Raw genomic sequence first — 16,640 nt, 5'->3', positions numbered from 1 at the left:
TCTGGGCTGACAGCTCAGAGCCTGGAGCCTGCTTCTGTGTCTCCCTCTCTCTCAGCCCCTCCCCCATTCATGCTCTGTCTCTCTCTGTCTCAAAAATAAATAAACGTTAAAAAAAAAAAAAAAGAATGGTATCTATTTCAAACTTGCCTGTATCTGATACATATGGTACCTTAAATTTTTTAAGCATTACAGATTTTCAATGAATCAAGAAAAAAGCCCAATCACTAATTATATATAAAGTATTTATTTTTATGCACATATTTACCTACAAAATTTACAGAAAATAAAACAATGCCGAATATATAGAATACCCTCTTATGACTTCGTAGGAGCAGAGGGTTTTATTGCTGCAGCTTAAAGAATTAAAATTTTATACACATGAAAGCCAAGATCAACACATTTAAGTGGTAGCCTTGCTAAAAAGTTTGTGTCCTGTTAACTGAATTTTCAGCTTTATGTTAAATGGAATTTAAAAGACAGCTTGTGAAATAATTTAAACCTTTTCAAAATCTTCTAGTAAACAGGTAAAAGGCACCTCCAGTTCTTTAAAATATTTACAGCAATCCTAATAGTTTCAGTTTCAGGGCTATTATAGTACATGTGGCTAATATGCATACACAGTATGTCATTAACACTCTCTGAACAGTGAGAACCGTGGACTCGGGTTTGTGGTGCCGCTCCCACGTGACCTTTGTGATGGAGGGGCTGATCAATTACACCTGTGCAACACTAGTGTCACAGCCACGTCCACCACAGCATAAAATCCAATTATCTAAAACAATGACTATCGAATTCCCAGACATTACATAATTTATAACTAAACTTGTATATTCAGAAGCCTTTGTGGAGTGTTCTTAAAATTAATTAAAAAACATAAAGTATATTCAGCGTTAAACGAAAACAATGAACAGGAAACTTACTAACACAATAGTGGCTGAAATTCACTATCTGGCTTAATGAAAACTGTTTCTCAAAACGTCTATAATTTCTTACAACATACATAATGGAGAGGAGTCTTCCTCAGTTTAGGCTCAATCCGATGTTTTTCTTGCATTATGATTAGAACAGAGGAGTGTAAGAATGAAAGGCACAGCTATGCAGGATAGCTGGGTTTAAAGAGCTGTGGGGCTGGCAAACAGATGTTCCTGAAATACTGGTGCAGGAGAACAGAGTCCGAGTAACATCTCCCCCTGTAACATTGGCATTGATTTGCTATTTACAGTAGTTTGCAAAAATACATTATAAAAACTGGATGAGGTTCTGTTTCTAAGTTTAACTTAGTAACATACAGACATACTTCATCTGCAAAAGTCTCTGCAGGGTCTGAAGTACTAAAGTGACACTAATACTGAAAACAGATAATCAAAGGTACCGAGCCAGAGAATGCGAGCCATCATCATCAAGATCACCTGGGTAAATATTGCACACTTCTTGTCAGTTGTTGCTATGACCTTCACATATCCAACTGTAAAAGGAATCCTTTATGGCTTTTTGCTCAATCACTTATTTGAAGAAAGGCTGTAGGAGGTCCCATAACGACGAGCGCACATTGTCATTGAACATGAGGCCTAGGTTTCAAAATGAGTTTTCCTGTCTGTAAAGATGAAAAAAAAAATGTTTCAATACACAGTTCTATTAAAAATATCACTTCTCCATAAACCTTAAAGTGCATTTGAAGGGTACCAGAACACCCCTTTATATTAAGTAAAGATTAATCAATTAATAGTTACGTTTTCAAAGTTTTCCTTGTGTGGAGCATTCTTTCTGAAATCTTCATCACTTTAAAACACAATCTGTTTGATGAATTCCCTGTCCACTGGCTACCTAGAAACCGACCAATCAATCCAATGAATAAAATCCCAACATGCATAAACCAATTCATGCTCCTTGCCAAATGGACATTTATAAAACATAAATGTATTTGAGCAAAAACATTTTTCCTTTTCCAACATTACATTTTTAATTCCAAGTGAAAATGTAAACCAAACCAATGGTTGGAGCACTGGACACTCACAAGTTCAGTGTTAAGTGGATATAACTCTTCTGTGAGGCCAACGGTCTTTTTTTTTTTTTTTTTTTTAATATAAGCTCTATACCCAACGTGGGGCTTGAGCTAATGACCCCAAGATCAAGAGTCACATGCTCTATGGACTGAGCCAGCCAGGTGCCCTGGACCAACTGTCTTATTTACCCAAAAAAAGGGTACGTACCACATAATCCAAATAGTTCTACTTCTGGGAATTTTTCTGAACGAAACTGGACTTGAGTGTAAAGCTGTACACAAAAATGGTACTAACTCTTTCATTCAATATCTACTGAGTGCCTACTATGGGCCAGGCCTTGCATGAAATGCTAGGGATCCAGGAATGAACGAGACAGACTCCCTGGTCCTCTCGGAGCTCAAGTTCTGGCAGAGAATACAATACGTAATATAGAAACTGTGGAAACAACTGTATGACGAACAGGGCATTATATCGTGATGCGTCCGTAAAATGGGACAATACATAATCAAACAAAACAGAAGACCCTAACTATGACAGTGTGGGTAAAAAGCCCAGAACCCTGCATGCGATTCACACACAATACATGGTGGCTCTTGGAGCCTAATATTGGGTCAAAGAAGCAGGTCTGAAAATTCCTTAATATCTTTTATGAGAAGTGAGAATGTGCAACATAACATAAGACACCTTTGGTTGCTGAGACTCCAGTATCCTCAGGTCACAAGTGCTGTCCAGGGGCGCCTGTGTGGCTCAGTCGGTTGAGCATCCGACTTCGGCTCAGGTTATGATCTCAGGATTCTGGGTTCGAGCCCCACATTGGGCTCTGTGCTGAGAACTGGGAGCCTGAAGCCTGCTTCAGATTCTCTGTCTCCTTCTCTCTCTGCCCCTCACCCACTCACACTCTCTCAAAACTAAACTTAAAAAAAAAAAAAAAAAAAAAAGTGCTGTCCAGATTCTGGTCACCTTAAGGTTCTCCCTTTCACTTCATTTTCAGCCATTTGATTTTTGACAATTCCTTGACACACTGGTAGAACTTGGACACTAATTTTTTCACTGTTTTGTTGAGGTACAATTTATATACAGTTAAGTGTTCAAACCTTGTGTACAGTTTTATGAGTTTTAACAAATACATACGGCCACATAGCCACCACTCAGATCTAGCTACAGAACATCACCACCACCCAGAAAGTTCCTCCATGCCCCTTTCTAGTCAATGGCAGCTCCACTCCTTACACAGACATAACCACTTACCATAAATTCTGCCTGTCTCTGATCTTTTTTTTTTTTATAAAGAATTTTTTAATTTTTTTTTTTTTTAACGTTTATTTTTGAGACAGAGAGAGACAGAGCATGAACGGGGGAGGGTCACAGAGAGAAGGAGACACAGAATCTGAAACAGGCTCCAGGCTCTGAGCTGACAGCACAGAGCCCGACGCGGGGCTCGAACCCATGGACCGTGAGACCATGAACTGAGCCAAAGTCAGAGGCTTAACCGACTGAGCCACCCAGGCACCCCTGCCTGTCTCTGATCTTTACACAAATGGAATACTAGTGTGTGTCCTTTTGCATCTACTTCTTCCACTCAATGGGTGTGAGATTCATCCATGTTACTGTTTCAGTAGTTTGTATCATTTTATATTGTTGATTACAACATAAAATATACAGTATTCCACTGCATGAATAGACCATTTGTTTTATCCACCGTTTTAATCTATTTTAAATTACATGAGTAAGACATTAATATAATCTCATTTTTTATGTTTTTTAAAAATTTTGAGAGAGAGAGAAAGAGAAGCATGCACGCATGCACCAGGGGAGGGGTAAAGGGGGAGTGGGGAGAACCCCAAGCAGGTTCCATGCTATCAGTGCAAAGCCTGACATGGGGCTCAAACCCACACACTGTGAGATCATAACCTGAGCCAAAATCAAGAGCTGGAGGCTTAAGTGACTGAGCCACCCAGGCACCCCTAATGTAATCTCGTTATTAAAAAATTCAAATACAGGGGTGCCTGGCTGGCTCAGTTGGTGGAGCATACAACTTTTGATCTCAGAGTTTTGAGTTCAAGCCCCATGATGGGTGTAGAGATTACTTAAAAAGAGAAAATAAAAAATGCAAATGCTGCTAAACAAAATCCTTCCTTCCATCTATCTCAAATTCTAGCCCTCTTACAGAAGAAATCAGTTTTAGCATGAATTCTCCCAGACTGTGTTCTATGGGTTTACATTCATATATATAAATAAAACCTGGAGGGTTTTTATTTATTTATTTATTTATTGAGAGAGAGTAAGTGAGCATGGGGGAGAGGCGGGGGGGGGGGGGGGGAGGGGGGGGAGGGGAGGGAGGGAGAGGGAGGGAGAGGGAGGGAGGGAAGGGGAGAGGGGGGAGGGAGAGAGGATATCCCAGTAAACAAAAATGAGCAAAGAAAAAGGAGACAAACCAAGAAACTGACTCTCAATCTCTTAATTATGGAGGACAAACTGGTGGTTACCAGAGGGGAGGGGGGGGGATTGGTTAAACAGGTGATGGGGATTAAGGAGTGCAATTGTGGGGCCGAGCACCAGGCGATGTATGGAATTGCTGAAATCACTATATTGTACACCTGAAACTAACAGAACACTGTATGTTAACTCTACCAGAATTAAAAAATAAATGGTACTAGGGAAAAAAACAACTGAAAAAAAAATACCAAACTGAGTATATTGTTTGGTAATTTTCTTCTTGCACCTAACTTATCTTGGAGGTCCTTCCATGTCCACATTTACAGATTTACTTGTGCTTTCCTATTTTCCCACCCCCCTGTTGAGAAACATAAAACCTGTTTCCATTTTTTCCATACTGCAAAGGATGCTGCGATGAGCGACCTCGTACCTGCCTCCTTGTGTACATGTGATGGTCCCCACTGGGGGGAGATAAAGAAAAGGAGAATGGTTGGGTCATGAGGCATGCCAATTTTACATCTTACAGGATGATGAAACTGCCTTCCAACACGGCCATACCAGTGTATGTTTGCCACAGGCAGCGTGTGGATGCATCTACTTCAGCACAGTTCTGGGGGTTTAACTTCTGCCCATGTGACAGGTAGGCAAGACAAACAAATGGAAACTCAGTTTTACCTTGCATTTCCCCAATTACAAATGAGGCTATTTGTAGTACCGCTTCTATGATTTGACTTACCTTTTCCCACGTATCAAATGTACTATTTGTCTTTTTTTATTGATTTTTAATACGTCTTTAAATATTCTGGATTCTATCCTCTACTAGATACCTTTCAAATGTATGTATTTTTTGATCTTGAGAGAGAGAGCGAGAGCGAGCCTGAGTGCACAGAGGGGAGAGGCAGAGAGAGAGAGAGAGAGAGAGAGAGAGAGAGAGAGAGAGACAGAAACTTCTAAACAGAGTCCACGCTGTCAGCATAGAGCCTGATGTGGAGCTCAATCCCACAAACTACGAGATCATGACTTGAGTCAAAATCAAGTCACATACTTAACAGAATGAGTCACTCAGGTGCCCCCCCACCCTTTAAGTTATTTAGTTTTTGCAATAATCTCTACACCCAATGTGGGGCTCGAACTCATGACCCTGAGATCAGGAGTCACATGCTTTTGCCACTGAGGCAGCCAGGTGCCCCACAAATACCTAATCACTACTTAATTTCTTGCCTTTTGCTGTACAAAATTTCCAAATGTCGATGCAACTAAAGGAATCCAACCTCTTCCATGATGGCGTTTCTGTGTCTTAAAAAGGAGCTTTTCTGCACCAAGATTATAAACATATTCACCTGTATTTTCTTCTAATGCTTTAATTGTGGGATGTGAATGTCTTCTTAAATACATTTACAACCAGGGGCGCCTGGGTGGCTCATTCGGTTAAGCATCGGACTTCGACTTAGGTCATGATCCCACAAGTTGTGAAGTTTGAGCCCTGCGTTGGACTCCTCACTGACAGTGTGGAGCCTGCTTGGGATTCTCTCCCTCTCCCTCTGCCCCTCCTCCACTCTCTCATTCTCTCTCAAAATAAATAAATATATATATAAATAAAAAACTTTACCTGGAATTTAGTTTAATTGATGCAGAGATCTAAATTCATTTTTTTCCAAATGAAGTCAATTATCTAAACACTACGAGCCCAATTCTTCCCTTTTGACTTAAAATACTACCCTTGTTCTCTCCTAATTTTTAAAAAAAATTTTTTTATGTTTATTTTTTTTTGAGACTGAGAGAGAGAGAGAGAGAGAGAGAGAGAGAGAGAGCGCGCGCGCATGCGCAAGCTAGGGGCAGAGAGGGAGGGAGACACAGAATCGAAGCAGACTCCAGGCTCTGAGCTGGACACGAGCACAGAGCCCGACACAGGGCTCGAACCCACAAACTGTGAGATCATGATCTGAGCCGAAGTCGGACACTCAACCGACTGAGCCACCCAGGCGCCCCCTTCTCTCCTAATTTTTAAAAAATCAGTGTTGGGACCCCTGGGTGGCTCAGTTGGTTAAGTGTCCAACTTCCGCTCAGGTCATGATGTGATTCTGTGTTGACAGCTCAGAGCCTCCAGGAGGCTTTGGATTCTGTCTCCTTTCTGCCCCTCCCCGGCCTGTGCATGCGTGCGCACTTTCTCTCTCTCTCAAAAATCAACAAAGAGGCACCTGGGTGGCTCAGTTGTGTCCAACTTCCACTCAGGTCATGATGTGACTTCAAGCCCCACCTCGGGCTCTGTGCTAATAGCTCAGAGCCTCAAGCCTACTTCAGTTTGAGTCTCCCTCTCTGTCCCTCCCCCACTTACACTCTGTCTCTCTCAAAGGTAAATAAACATTAAAAAATTAAAAAAATAAACATTAAAAAAAATCAAAGTGTTTAGTCTTTATTCTCTTCACTCATAGCAGTGGGCTTCCTGCTCCTAGTATCTTTTTTTCCTCTTTATTCTAATTTTTTATACAAGGTATTACTTAATACATTAAAAAACATTTTTTTTAATGTTTATTTATTTTTGAAGGAGAGAGAAACAGAGTGTGAACAGGGGAGGGGCAGAAGAGAGGGAGACCAAGAATTCGAAGCAGGCTTCAGGCTTTGAGCTAGCAGCACAGAGCCCAACGTGGGGCTCAAATTCATGAGCTTTGAGATCATAACCTGAGCTGAAGTCAGACGTTTAACTGACTGAGCCACCCAAAACACCCCAATAATTTTTTGATTTGAAGGAAAAAAACACCTTAATAAATAAGCAAATCAAAACCATGAGATATTATCTTTTAATTTTAACTAGGCTCCACCCCCAACGTGGGGCTTGAACTCACCAGCCTGAGATTAAGAGTCAAGTGCTCTACTGAATGAGCCAATCGGACACCTGAGATACTCTTAATACGTCAAAATCTGATCAACTTTTAAAAACACAGTTGGCTTGTATGTCTGTAGTCTGTTGATCTGAGATCTAATTTAAAATCCTACATACAGAATACCATTAGTTTACAAAACCTACACCCACCAAGCTAGTTTTGGCCCATAGTGACCACTCTATATTAGACCTATGATGACTTCAATTATAAGACACTACATGGTGATTTTATGTCATTAAGAAAGATTACACTTGATCTTAGCCAAAAGGCTAAAAAGCGATGTCATTAATAAAGATTAAATTGGGGGTGCCTGGCGGGCTCAGTCAGTAGAGCCTGTGACTCTTGATTTCAGGGTTTTGAGTTCAAACCCCACACTGGCACAGAGCTTACTTAAAAGAAAAGACTAAACTGTACAACACCACAAATTATTAGATGCATCTCAATTTCAGAGACGTAAATGTGTATCTTAGGATCAGTGCTATAAAGAATATTCCCACCATTAATCCTTGCCGACTGACAATCTATATTAATGTCTGTTTTACTTAAGCCAAAACCGTTCAGTCCTCTCACGCAGATCTGTAATTTTTTAACATAAACAATACTCACATCGTCACAAGACATGTTGTATTCTGCTAGTACAGTTCGACATCGAGCAGCTATACTGAAAAACTGTGGTCAAAGGAAAATTGATCATATGAGGAATAAGCTTTTAACAACCCCTAGATGATCAAGAAGGTGCTTTAAGCTGAGACTAAAACTCAATTCTGCAAAGGATACATTGACGGGGCAACGACCCGCTTGTGTATTCCAGCAAAAAACAAGCCTATCAGGGTGATACAGCTAATGGTGAAGAATGGGTGATTCCATAATGACGTGAAGAAGGACACCTGAAAAAGAAGAGTTTGAAATATAAAAATGTTCAAAATCTCAGAACAATACCAACACCTACCTCCCCACTTGTGCTTAAATACATGTTAACATTTTAATCATCTCAAAATACGAGGATTTGAAGAATTCAAAATAATCTTAGTTGTTCTGCTGGCCATAAAAATAATTTGTTTCGTATCTTTCACCTAACAAGATAGCAATAATCCCCCCGTTCATTCTCAGGACTTGAACCATTACAAGTGCATTCCTATAATCAAAAACCATCCTACCAAAAATATTTACTGAACCCTTCCTAGCAAGAAGCAATTTAAAAAAGCACAAGAACGGGACACCTGGCTGGCTCAGTTGGTAGAGCATCTGACTCTTGATCTCAAGGGCCATGAGTTCAAGCCCCACATGGGGTATGGAGCCTACTTCAAACAAAGAAACAAACAAACAAACAAACAAACAAATCAGAGTCTAAGAGAAACAAAGGGCTAATTTCAGATCTGGGTATAATCAGATGACAACAGGCAACAGGACAACATGAATACGTGGAGATAAGAGTCCAGGGTCCAGCACTGGAACAAGAGTGGGCACTGCAGCCAGATGACTGGGGAATAGAACTTGAAGAAGGAAAGATGTGTTTAAAGTCTGGAAAAAGAAATCAAGCGGACTAGTTACTAAATGGGAGCAAGAGAATTAAGCCAAAGGCCTGTGTACCTCACTCTCCTACTGAGAGATGCGTACATATTTCAAGAAAGAGAACTAAACTTAAAAAAAGCTAGCTGGGTCAGCATGGTATGGGTTAAATAGATTTGTCAGATGAAGAAATGAGAGGCTGAAATATCAGAAACGGAAAAAGCTCCCAGAAGAATAAAATTCTGCATAAAGGTTAATGGTCCAGAGGAACGTCTTCGTGAAACCTTTAAGGACAGGAATTTCCACAGGCCAGCTCTATTTCACATGGCCTACACAATATAAGCACATATGGTGTCTTAGGTGTTAATTTTAACTAGAACAGTCAGTATCAGCTTTCTTTCCTCCATGGAAACAATCAACTGCATCTAAATCCCAATTTCCCCCTTTAGATCAGGCATCTGTGTACTGTCCAGTGGGCTATATTCCTTCTCTCCTCGGGTTCTCCCAGCTAGACACACACTGGCTTTCGAGTCTGCAACTCTCGCTACAGAAACAATTGCTTTTTAAAACTCCTTTCAGGTTTGAGGTTATTAAATACTGAAATACAAAGAGCTAACCCTTAGGCTAATAGTTATATTCTCACCTAATTTAGAAAATTACATTAACTACAGAGTTTTGGGCCTATTTCAAATTACATTTAATTCTGTGTTTTATTAAGATCTCAACTAGCTGAAATCAGCTTATATTTTTCCCAATTAGAAGTCAGATTCATTTCCCAAGACAGACCTTTTCAATCTTCTTGGCAGCCTCCTCACTCTTCCCCTGAAGAGGAGCACCAAGCACAGGCTTAAGATCCGACTTTTTTAAATGAACACACAAGAGAGTTTCCTATCTGCCATAAAAACTCCTGTATTAACGTAAAATTCCATCTCCAACCTCCCCTACCTCCTATTCTTTTATATCTCCACCCCAGTGGATAAAGTCAGGGAAACTACATGCTAAATAAACCCCTGGCTGCCTGAATTGCCATTCGGACTGCTGACAAAAGCTGGCTTTTAGGTTTTTCTTCTGTAGAACCTAACAGACTATAAATAAAGCTGGTAGAAGTAGTCTACCTAATTACACTTTAAAAAAGGATGTGGGTTTACGATTTGAGAAAATTACAACATTATTACCTAAATAAAGCTCCACTGAGGGAAAAAAAACTTCACTGAAAAATGGGAGACTGTGGCTTCTCTAATAAAAAAGCGCGAGTTTGAAATTAAGGTACAAGTTAGAAGAAAGAGGTAGAATTTTGAGAAACACGCTATCAGATTTCATCAAAGGATGCTTCAAGATATAACATTATGAAATCTGTTATTGCATTTGGTATAGGGATGTTCTTGGACAGTGCCCAACGGGAGATCTCTCAGTGTTTCCTATATTAAATTTCAGGCAGGAAATTTTTTTTAAAAGATAAACGTGGACAAAATTTTTGCTAGCTTATGGAACTTATACATGTGTTCTCTTCACAGAGAAACAAAACCATGGAACTGTGACTTTATTGATTAGGTAACTCAGAGACTAATTTGTAACTCAGTTTTGGCAAGTTTCCCGGCCCACATGGCCTTGTCTGTGACCTGGTTTCCTTCCTGTTTTTGGCCCTCCAATCAGTCTTTTTTATTCTAATTTGACTTTGTTTTACACTTATATTTTGCTATTTTATCATATATGTTTCCTGCGAAGTCATCTCAAATACTTTATGGTATGAGGAAAGGAACTACCAAAGATATGTCATAGAAGAAAATCGTATTTTATAATTTTTTAAAGCTGGCACAGATGACCCTAAATGAACAAAAGAGAATAAAGACAAGGTTTACACTGAAATATTTAAAAATACGTGAATATACGTAAAAAGATATGTAAAAAGCTCAGAAATGAAGGAGAAGTAGTGTAAGTGGAGTAATATTTCTTAGGCCTTTTTCCCTGTGAAAGATACTTAATCTACAAGAGCCAACCAAAGTTTTTCTTAAGCAAATGAATATACAGGATATTTTTAATATAAGGATCAATATCACTACTTGTAACAATAGGTAGCATTTGAATAATACTTTACGATGAACAAAAGCACCACTACATTACCTCATTTAATCTGCAAAAAATTTTAAATCAAAACTTCTAGGGGTGCCTGGGTGGCTCAGTCAGTTGGGCATCTGACTTCCGCTCAGGTCATAATCTCATGGTCTGTGGGTTCAAGCCCTGCATCCGGCTCTGTGCTGACAGCTCAGAGCCTGGAGCCTGCTTCGGATTCTGTGTCTCCTTTTCTCTCTCTGCCCCTCCCCCACTTGTGTGCGCTTTCTCTCTCTCTCAAAAATAAATAAATGTAATAAAAAAAATAAAAATAAATAAATAAAATAAATAAAAACTTCTACCTTTTGTGTCTCGGGATCTATTAACCAGTTCCAGGCACCAGTAGCTGTACAGACAGATACCACTATGAGAAGCACTGAAGAAAGATAAACATGAGATTAGTAAGGACATAAGCCGTCAACAAATACATAAATCTATAAATGAATAAATGTATACAAATACCACCAATTCCTAATAAATGACAGCCAAAGGATGCAGCATTTTATTAAAATGGGGAATGCACTCAACTGAGGAATTAGGAAACTTGCTGTATGACCTTGAGGAATTCACATAAAAACCGGGATACTTAGTAACTGAGGATAATACTGTCCCTATTAGTCAGAACTTTCGAAGATCAATGAAATTAAAAGCAGTAAGAACCAAGATAGTAAAATTTTAATATAAGATTCCATATTATGTAACTTTCAAAGTGCTTTGTGATTTTGCAGATTTTGTAAATTCAAGTTAAAAAACAAAAAACACCTCTCATTTTGAAATGTAAAAAAACCAAAGACTCCTTTATGAATGCACAGAGAATTCTGACTAGAGGATTTTGCCTTGCAGACAACTGTCTGCTGTTAGGAATGTGGAGTACACAATCAAGATCAGATTTTCTTTAGAGACTTGAAGATCAGGGTAAAAATGACTGATAGTAGAACTAAGAAAAGTTTTCTTCCTCCCCACTAAGCTAGAATTATTTTAGGAATTCTAAATAGATCCTAAATAAAACGTAACAGTAAACAGTACTGGGCACCTGGCTGGCTTAGTCAGTGGAGAATGTGACTCTGATCTTGGAGTTGCTGGTTCGAGCCCCACATTGGGTATCGGTATGTGTGTGTGTATGTGTGTATATGTATATATATATATATATATATATATATATATATATATAGACAGATGTACGTGTATATATGTATACAAAAAGGAAATCTTTGAAAAAATTTCTTTTAAAAATAAATAGTACTCCTGGAAAATAATAAAAGTGCACTAAGACTTAGTTAATATTCTGGGTATCAAGCTACTGTCCTTCAGTTAGGATGCAGACAGTGTTAAAATGTAAAGATCAGGATTCAAAGAACAATAGAAACATAGTAAAACTGTATCTAGGATTCCTGGTGATGTATTTTTAGAAGAGGCAAATCATAGGAAAACAATCTTCATTTTAGGTATTTAGTACAGAATCAAAATTTCAAAATTACATTCTCAGCTCAGAACAGACTAAACTCAATTTCTTATAATTCCTTATTTCAAATAAGAAATATATACTACACAGATGCCTCTTTTGGAAAATGAAGCAAAAGCAAAATCAAACCCACCAGAAGGGACCTCAGACACATATTTTTGATTGGTGTATTACCCAAGCTGAAGTCATTTTCAAATAAGCACAGAGACCATCAATCACAGAAAAAAATAAAGTACACTCACTATATTATATTTTGTAAGATAGGACATTATCATATACATTTAAAAAAGTTTTGGGGGTACCTACATGGCTCAGTCAGTTGAGTGGCCGACTTTAGCTCAGGTCATGGTCTCACAGTTGGTGGGTTCAAGCCCCACATTGGGCTCTGTGCTCACAGTCAGAGCCTGGAACCTGCTTTGGATTCTGTGTCTCCCTCTCTCTCTCTGCCCCTCCCCTGCTCAGGCTCTCTCTCACACATTTAAAAAAAAAATTTTTTTTTTTACAAAAAAAAGGAAAAAATTTGAAGTAGCAGTGAAATAAGGTTTATGGGGTAATTCCTCCATAAACCAAAGAACTTGAGAAAATCATTACCTGTAAATTCTGACCAATCAGAATCCTCACAGCATACAAATGAAATTTTGCCAATAGATCTAATAAAAACATCACAAATAGTCTTGACACAGAAAACACTCCTAACTGCAATAGTGCTCTCTGGTCCCACAAACTGAATTACACTTTGAAATGCAGGATGTTTTCAACATGTGCTGTTGTACTTCCCTCTTTGCAGGAATTCAATTTAAAAAAAAAATTTTTTTTAATGTTTATTTATTTCTGAGACAGACAGAACATGAGTGGGGGAGGGGCAGAGAAAGAGAGGGGAACACAGAATCCGAAGCAGGCTCCAGGCTCTGAGCTGTCAGCACAGAGCCCGACACGGGGCTCTAACTCAGACTGCGAGATCATGACCTGAGCTGAAGCCTGGCGCTCAACCCACTGAGCCACCCAGGTGCCCCTGCAGGAATTCAATTTTAATAATATACATCCAAGAACCTAAGACTGGTCCCAACATAAGTGAGTAAAGCATTTTGTGTGCTGAGGTCATTACTTGTGTATTTGTCTGCATTTCTTGTGTATTTCCACGGGGTAATAACCACAATTATTTCAATCCTATTTTGTGTTACTTGTGACATTTTGAATATACAGTTAAAAGGTGAATGTTTTCTTGGATAGGCTTTCAAACAACACAATCACGCTCTGCTAAAACTAAGGGTAATTTTATAACCTTTGTAAAATATATATTAAATATGGTTTTCCTCAATAAAACTTCAACAGTTTATAACCAAATTGTAAAACTGCTAAACAAGCTCCTGAAATTATTATATATGTTACTTATCAATATTGTAATATTTAATTTTAAAAGTGCATGTATTTTAACGGAAAAATAAAAATTCAAACACATAAAACACTGTATGGCCAGTTCCTTTTCTTCACAATTTCTTTAGGATGCATTGTTTACAAATTTAAATAAATTTAAAAACTGTCACAACAGGGGCGCCTGGGTGGCTCAGCCAGTTAAGCCTCTGACTCTTGATTTCTGCTCCGGTCGTGATCTCACAGTTTCTGAGATCGATCCCTAGTCCAGCTGTGCGCTGACAGTGTGGCGCCTGCTTGGGATTCTCTCTCTGCTCCTCCCCCACTTTCTCTCAAAATAAACAAACTTAAAAAAAAAAAGTAAAAACTGTCAAAACAAAAGGAAATCTTATGGTTTAGTAAAACATTTGTTAACCAAAAATTTTACACAAAAGCAAATCATTGCTAGGCAGAGATAAAAGTATCAATTGTCAGTTTATTTTGCCTTAAAGAAACATTCAAGAACTTACTTCTCCAACGTCCAGTGGCAGGTTGCAAACAATGAATATATTCTGTAAGTCTCCTCTCAAAAGCCTTGAGATCTAGGTAAAGAGATGTCAAATTCCTAATTAGCCACTCTGACGAGTTTGAATCTATTAACATGAAATTTTAGATACTCTAACTGCTTCAGGTGTTACACGCCAACTTACATGTATCACTGCACTGTTTACTTCGTTTACTATGACAGCTTTAAGCACTTGACAAAAACATTAGATTTCTTTAATTCCAATTTCACATATAAGGAAACTGGCTGGTTCACTTTTAGAAGCTTCGTAAAATGGTATGTGGAAAATCAGCAGCAGCCTCAGCCGGCGCCAAAAGCTAGAATTTTGGGGGTTGCAAATAAAAGGATCAGAATCAGGGCGAGTTTTAATTCTGTTGGAACCAAGAACTTTCTATTAGAACAACGTATTCCCCTAACCTCAAAGGCTTCCAGGTCTATTTGACCGCAATGACCCGATTCCGCTTTCCAGCCCTCATGTTTAATTAATGGCTATGCTTTCTGTCCGGTCTTACTGGACTCCTGACACGGCTAACGGGTGGGTGTGGAAAGACACTCCCCTTTCCTCCCTCTGAATGGGTTACAGGTGATCTTCGTGACACTATTGAAGCTCAAACTCGGAGGCCTTCTAAAAGGGGCGTCCAAGGTGCTCCTGAGTGAGCAACGAAGGCTCGGTCGCGTTTCTTAAACTTTAAAAGGAGATCAAGAGGCACTCCCTTACTCCAACGGTTACCGGAAACCACAACAGGAATTAAAGATACAACTCCCATGGTTATCAATATAAAATAAGGTGAATTAGCATTCACTGAAAGCAAAATGCAAATCTTTGCCAATGAATAAAAACAAAAGCAGCACAGGAGAGGGGCTCCCGGTCCAAGCTGCGGGGGGTGGGGGGAGAGGGGGGATGGGAGAGCTGACGCAACGGCCCCCCAGTGCCCTCGGAGGCCAGACGCGCCGGAACCAGCGTCCGGCCTTCTCTGGCCGCCCCTCGGCCCCCAAGCTCCGATCCCCTTCAGTCCATCCTTCTCGGCCTCCTCTCCCCGGGGCGGGGTCCTCGCCACTCCAGCCCCTCCAGAGCCCCGCCGGCTTCCGGGAGGAGCCCGGGACGGGCCCGGGCAACCCAGCAAGCCCACTCTACCTTCCGCCTGCTCCAGCGAGTTCATGTCGGGCGGCAGCTCGGGTCACCGCCGCTGTCCCGTCCGCATCGCAGCTCCCCGGCCCGCGCCCGGCCCGCAGCGCCAGCTCCCACCTCCAACCGCTCCCCGCTGCCCCTCCCCGTCGCACCTCCCCTTACCTACACCCGCTACGCTCATTGGGCATCACTGCCAGACCCCACAACTAATACGGTTTCCTATTGGTTAACTCCGGCACCGGCCTCGGGGCCTAGCGTTGGACGGTCAGCCGGAGGGACCAAGAACTGCCGGCGGCCGAGCTGGTGTAGCGCTGGCGCCGCCGCCTGCCCCGGGGGGGAACTGCAGCCTGTCCGAGCCAGTTCGCTCATAAAGGTATTCTTAGCTTCTTGTCAGGTTCTTTCATTCCTCAAATGTTTATTATTGAGCGCCCATTTCCTTCCCAGCGGTGTCCTGGTCGCTGATGAGGGAATCAGAAATGAACCAGCTACCCTCCCTCTAGCACGTAAGGGAGTGTAGAACAAACTAGAACCCAAATAATGGATTTCGGTAGAGTACCTCTTTCCTTGATAACCTAACTCCTTAAGTAGGTATATTTCCCTTGGTCAATTTTTCTCACCTTACCCGACTTTCATAAATCATAAAGAAGGCAAGCAAAGTATGAGCCCCAGTACCTAGAACTTAAAAAAAAATCTGTAAAGTATCGACTACATTTATATTTAGTTAAAATACTTCTTATTGGGTTCCTTGTGGTTATTCATCCAAGAACTATTTATTGCATGATGTTCTAGGCACTGTATTTTATCAGGGATACAGTTATGAGGAAGATAGAGAAGATTTCTGTCCTAAGAGAGGAAGGGTTACAGCAAGCAATAAACATGCAAATAAGTAATGCAACGCTTGACCTTGGGGTCCTAAGTTTGAGTCCCACGTTAGGTGTAGAGTTTACTTAAAAAAATAAATATCATGCAAGTAATAATTGATTTCAGATAACGATAGGTGTGTGAAGGAAGTAACAGTAATACCACGCAGTGAGCTAAAGGAGGGGTAAATTAATTAATTAATTCATTAATTGTTTAAACCCTAAGTCAAACTATCCCTTTTCACTTCTTGCTCAAGGCTCCATTTCTCCATCTCCAAGCCTTGTTCATCACGTTTTCCTTTGGTCTCCAGCAGTGTCTAAAGAATGGTTACTGA

General features: G+C 40.2%; 1 protein-coding gene and 1 long non-coding RNA gene across 2 annotated transcripts; both read right to left on the bottom strand.

Annotated features, from left to right (window-relative positions):
• Positions 1–228: 228 nt before the first annotated feature.
• CNEP1R1 (CTD nuclear envelope phosphatase 1 regulatory subunit 1) lies at positions 229–15,588 on the bottom strand. The gene is made up of 6 exons (XM_060650810.2): positions 15,452–15,588; positions 14,282–14,353; positions 11,242–11,315; positions 8,099–8,208; positions 7,928–7,982; positions 229–1,594 (listed from the first exon to the last, which is right to left on the bottom strand). The coding sequence occupies exons 1-6, from the start codon at positions 15,474–15,476 to the stop codon at positions 1,553–1,555; spliced, it is 378 nt and encodes a 125-aa protein (XP_060506793.1). The 5' UTR covers positions 15,477–15,588; the 3' UTR covers positions 229–1,552.
• On the bottom strand, positions 2,017–4,293 carry LOC144614585 (uncharacterized). The gene is made up of 2 exons (XR_013552429.2): positions 3,520–4,293; positions 2,017–3,263 (listed from the first exon to the last, which is right to left on the bottom strand). It is a non-coding gene; the product is annotated as an uncharacterized LOC144614585 (long non-coding RNA).
• Positions 15,589–16,640: the final 1,052 nt, after the last annotated feature.

This window comes from Panthera onca, chromosome E2 (genome assembly GCF_046562875.1).
Source record: "Panthera onca isolate mPanOnc1 chromosome E2, mPanOnc1 haplotype 2, whole genome shotgun sequence".
Taxonomy (NCBI): Eukaryota; Metazoa; Chordata; class Mammalia; order Carnivora; family Felidae; genus Panthera; species Panthera onca.
The sequence above is the reverse complement of the archived record's forward strand: the minus strand, read 5'-3'. Positions and strand labels throughout refer to the sequence as shown.

Coding starts and splice junctions, on each gene's coding strand:
- CNEP1R1 (XM_060650810.2), bottom strand. CDS start 15,476: ATGAACTCGCTGGAGCAGGCGGAAG. Junction 11,316..14,281: donor TGCCACTGGACGTTGGAGAA/GTAAGTTCTTGA, acceptor ATCTTTCTTCAG/TGCTTCTCATAGTGGTATCT. Junction 7,983..8,098: donor CGGGTCGTTGCCCCGTCAAT/GTATCCTTTGCA, acceptor ACAGTTTTTCAG/TATAGCTGCTCGATGTCGAA.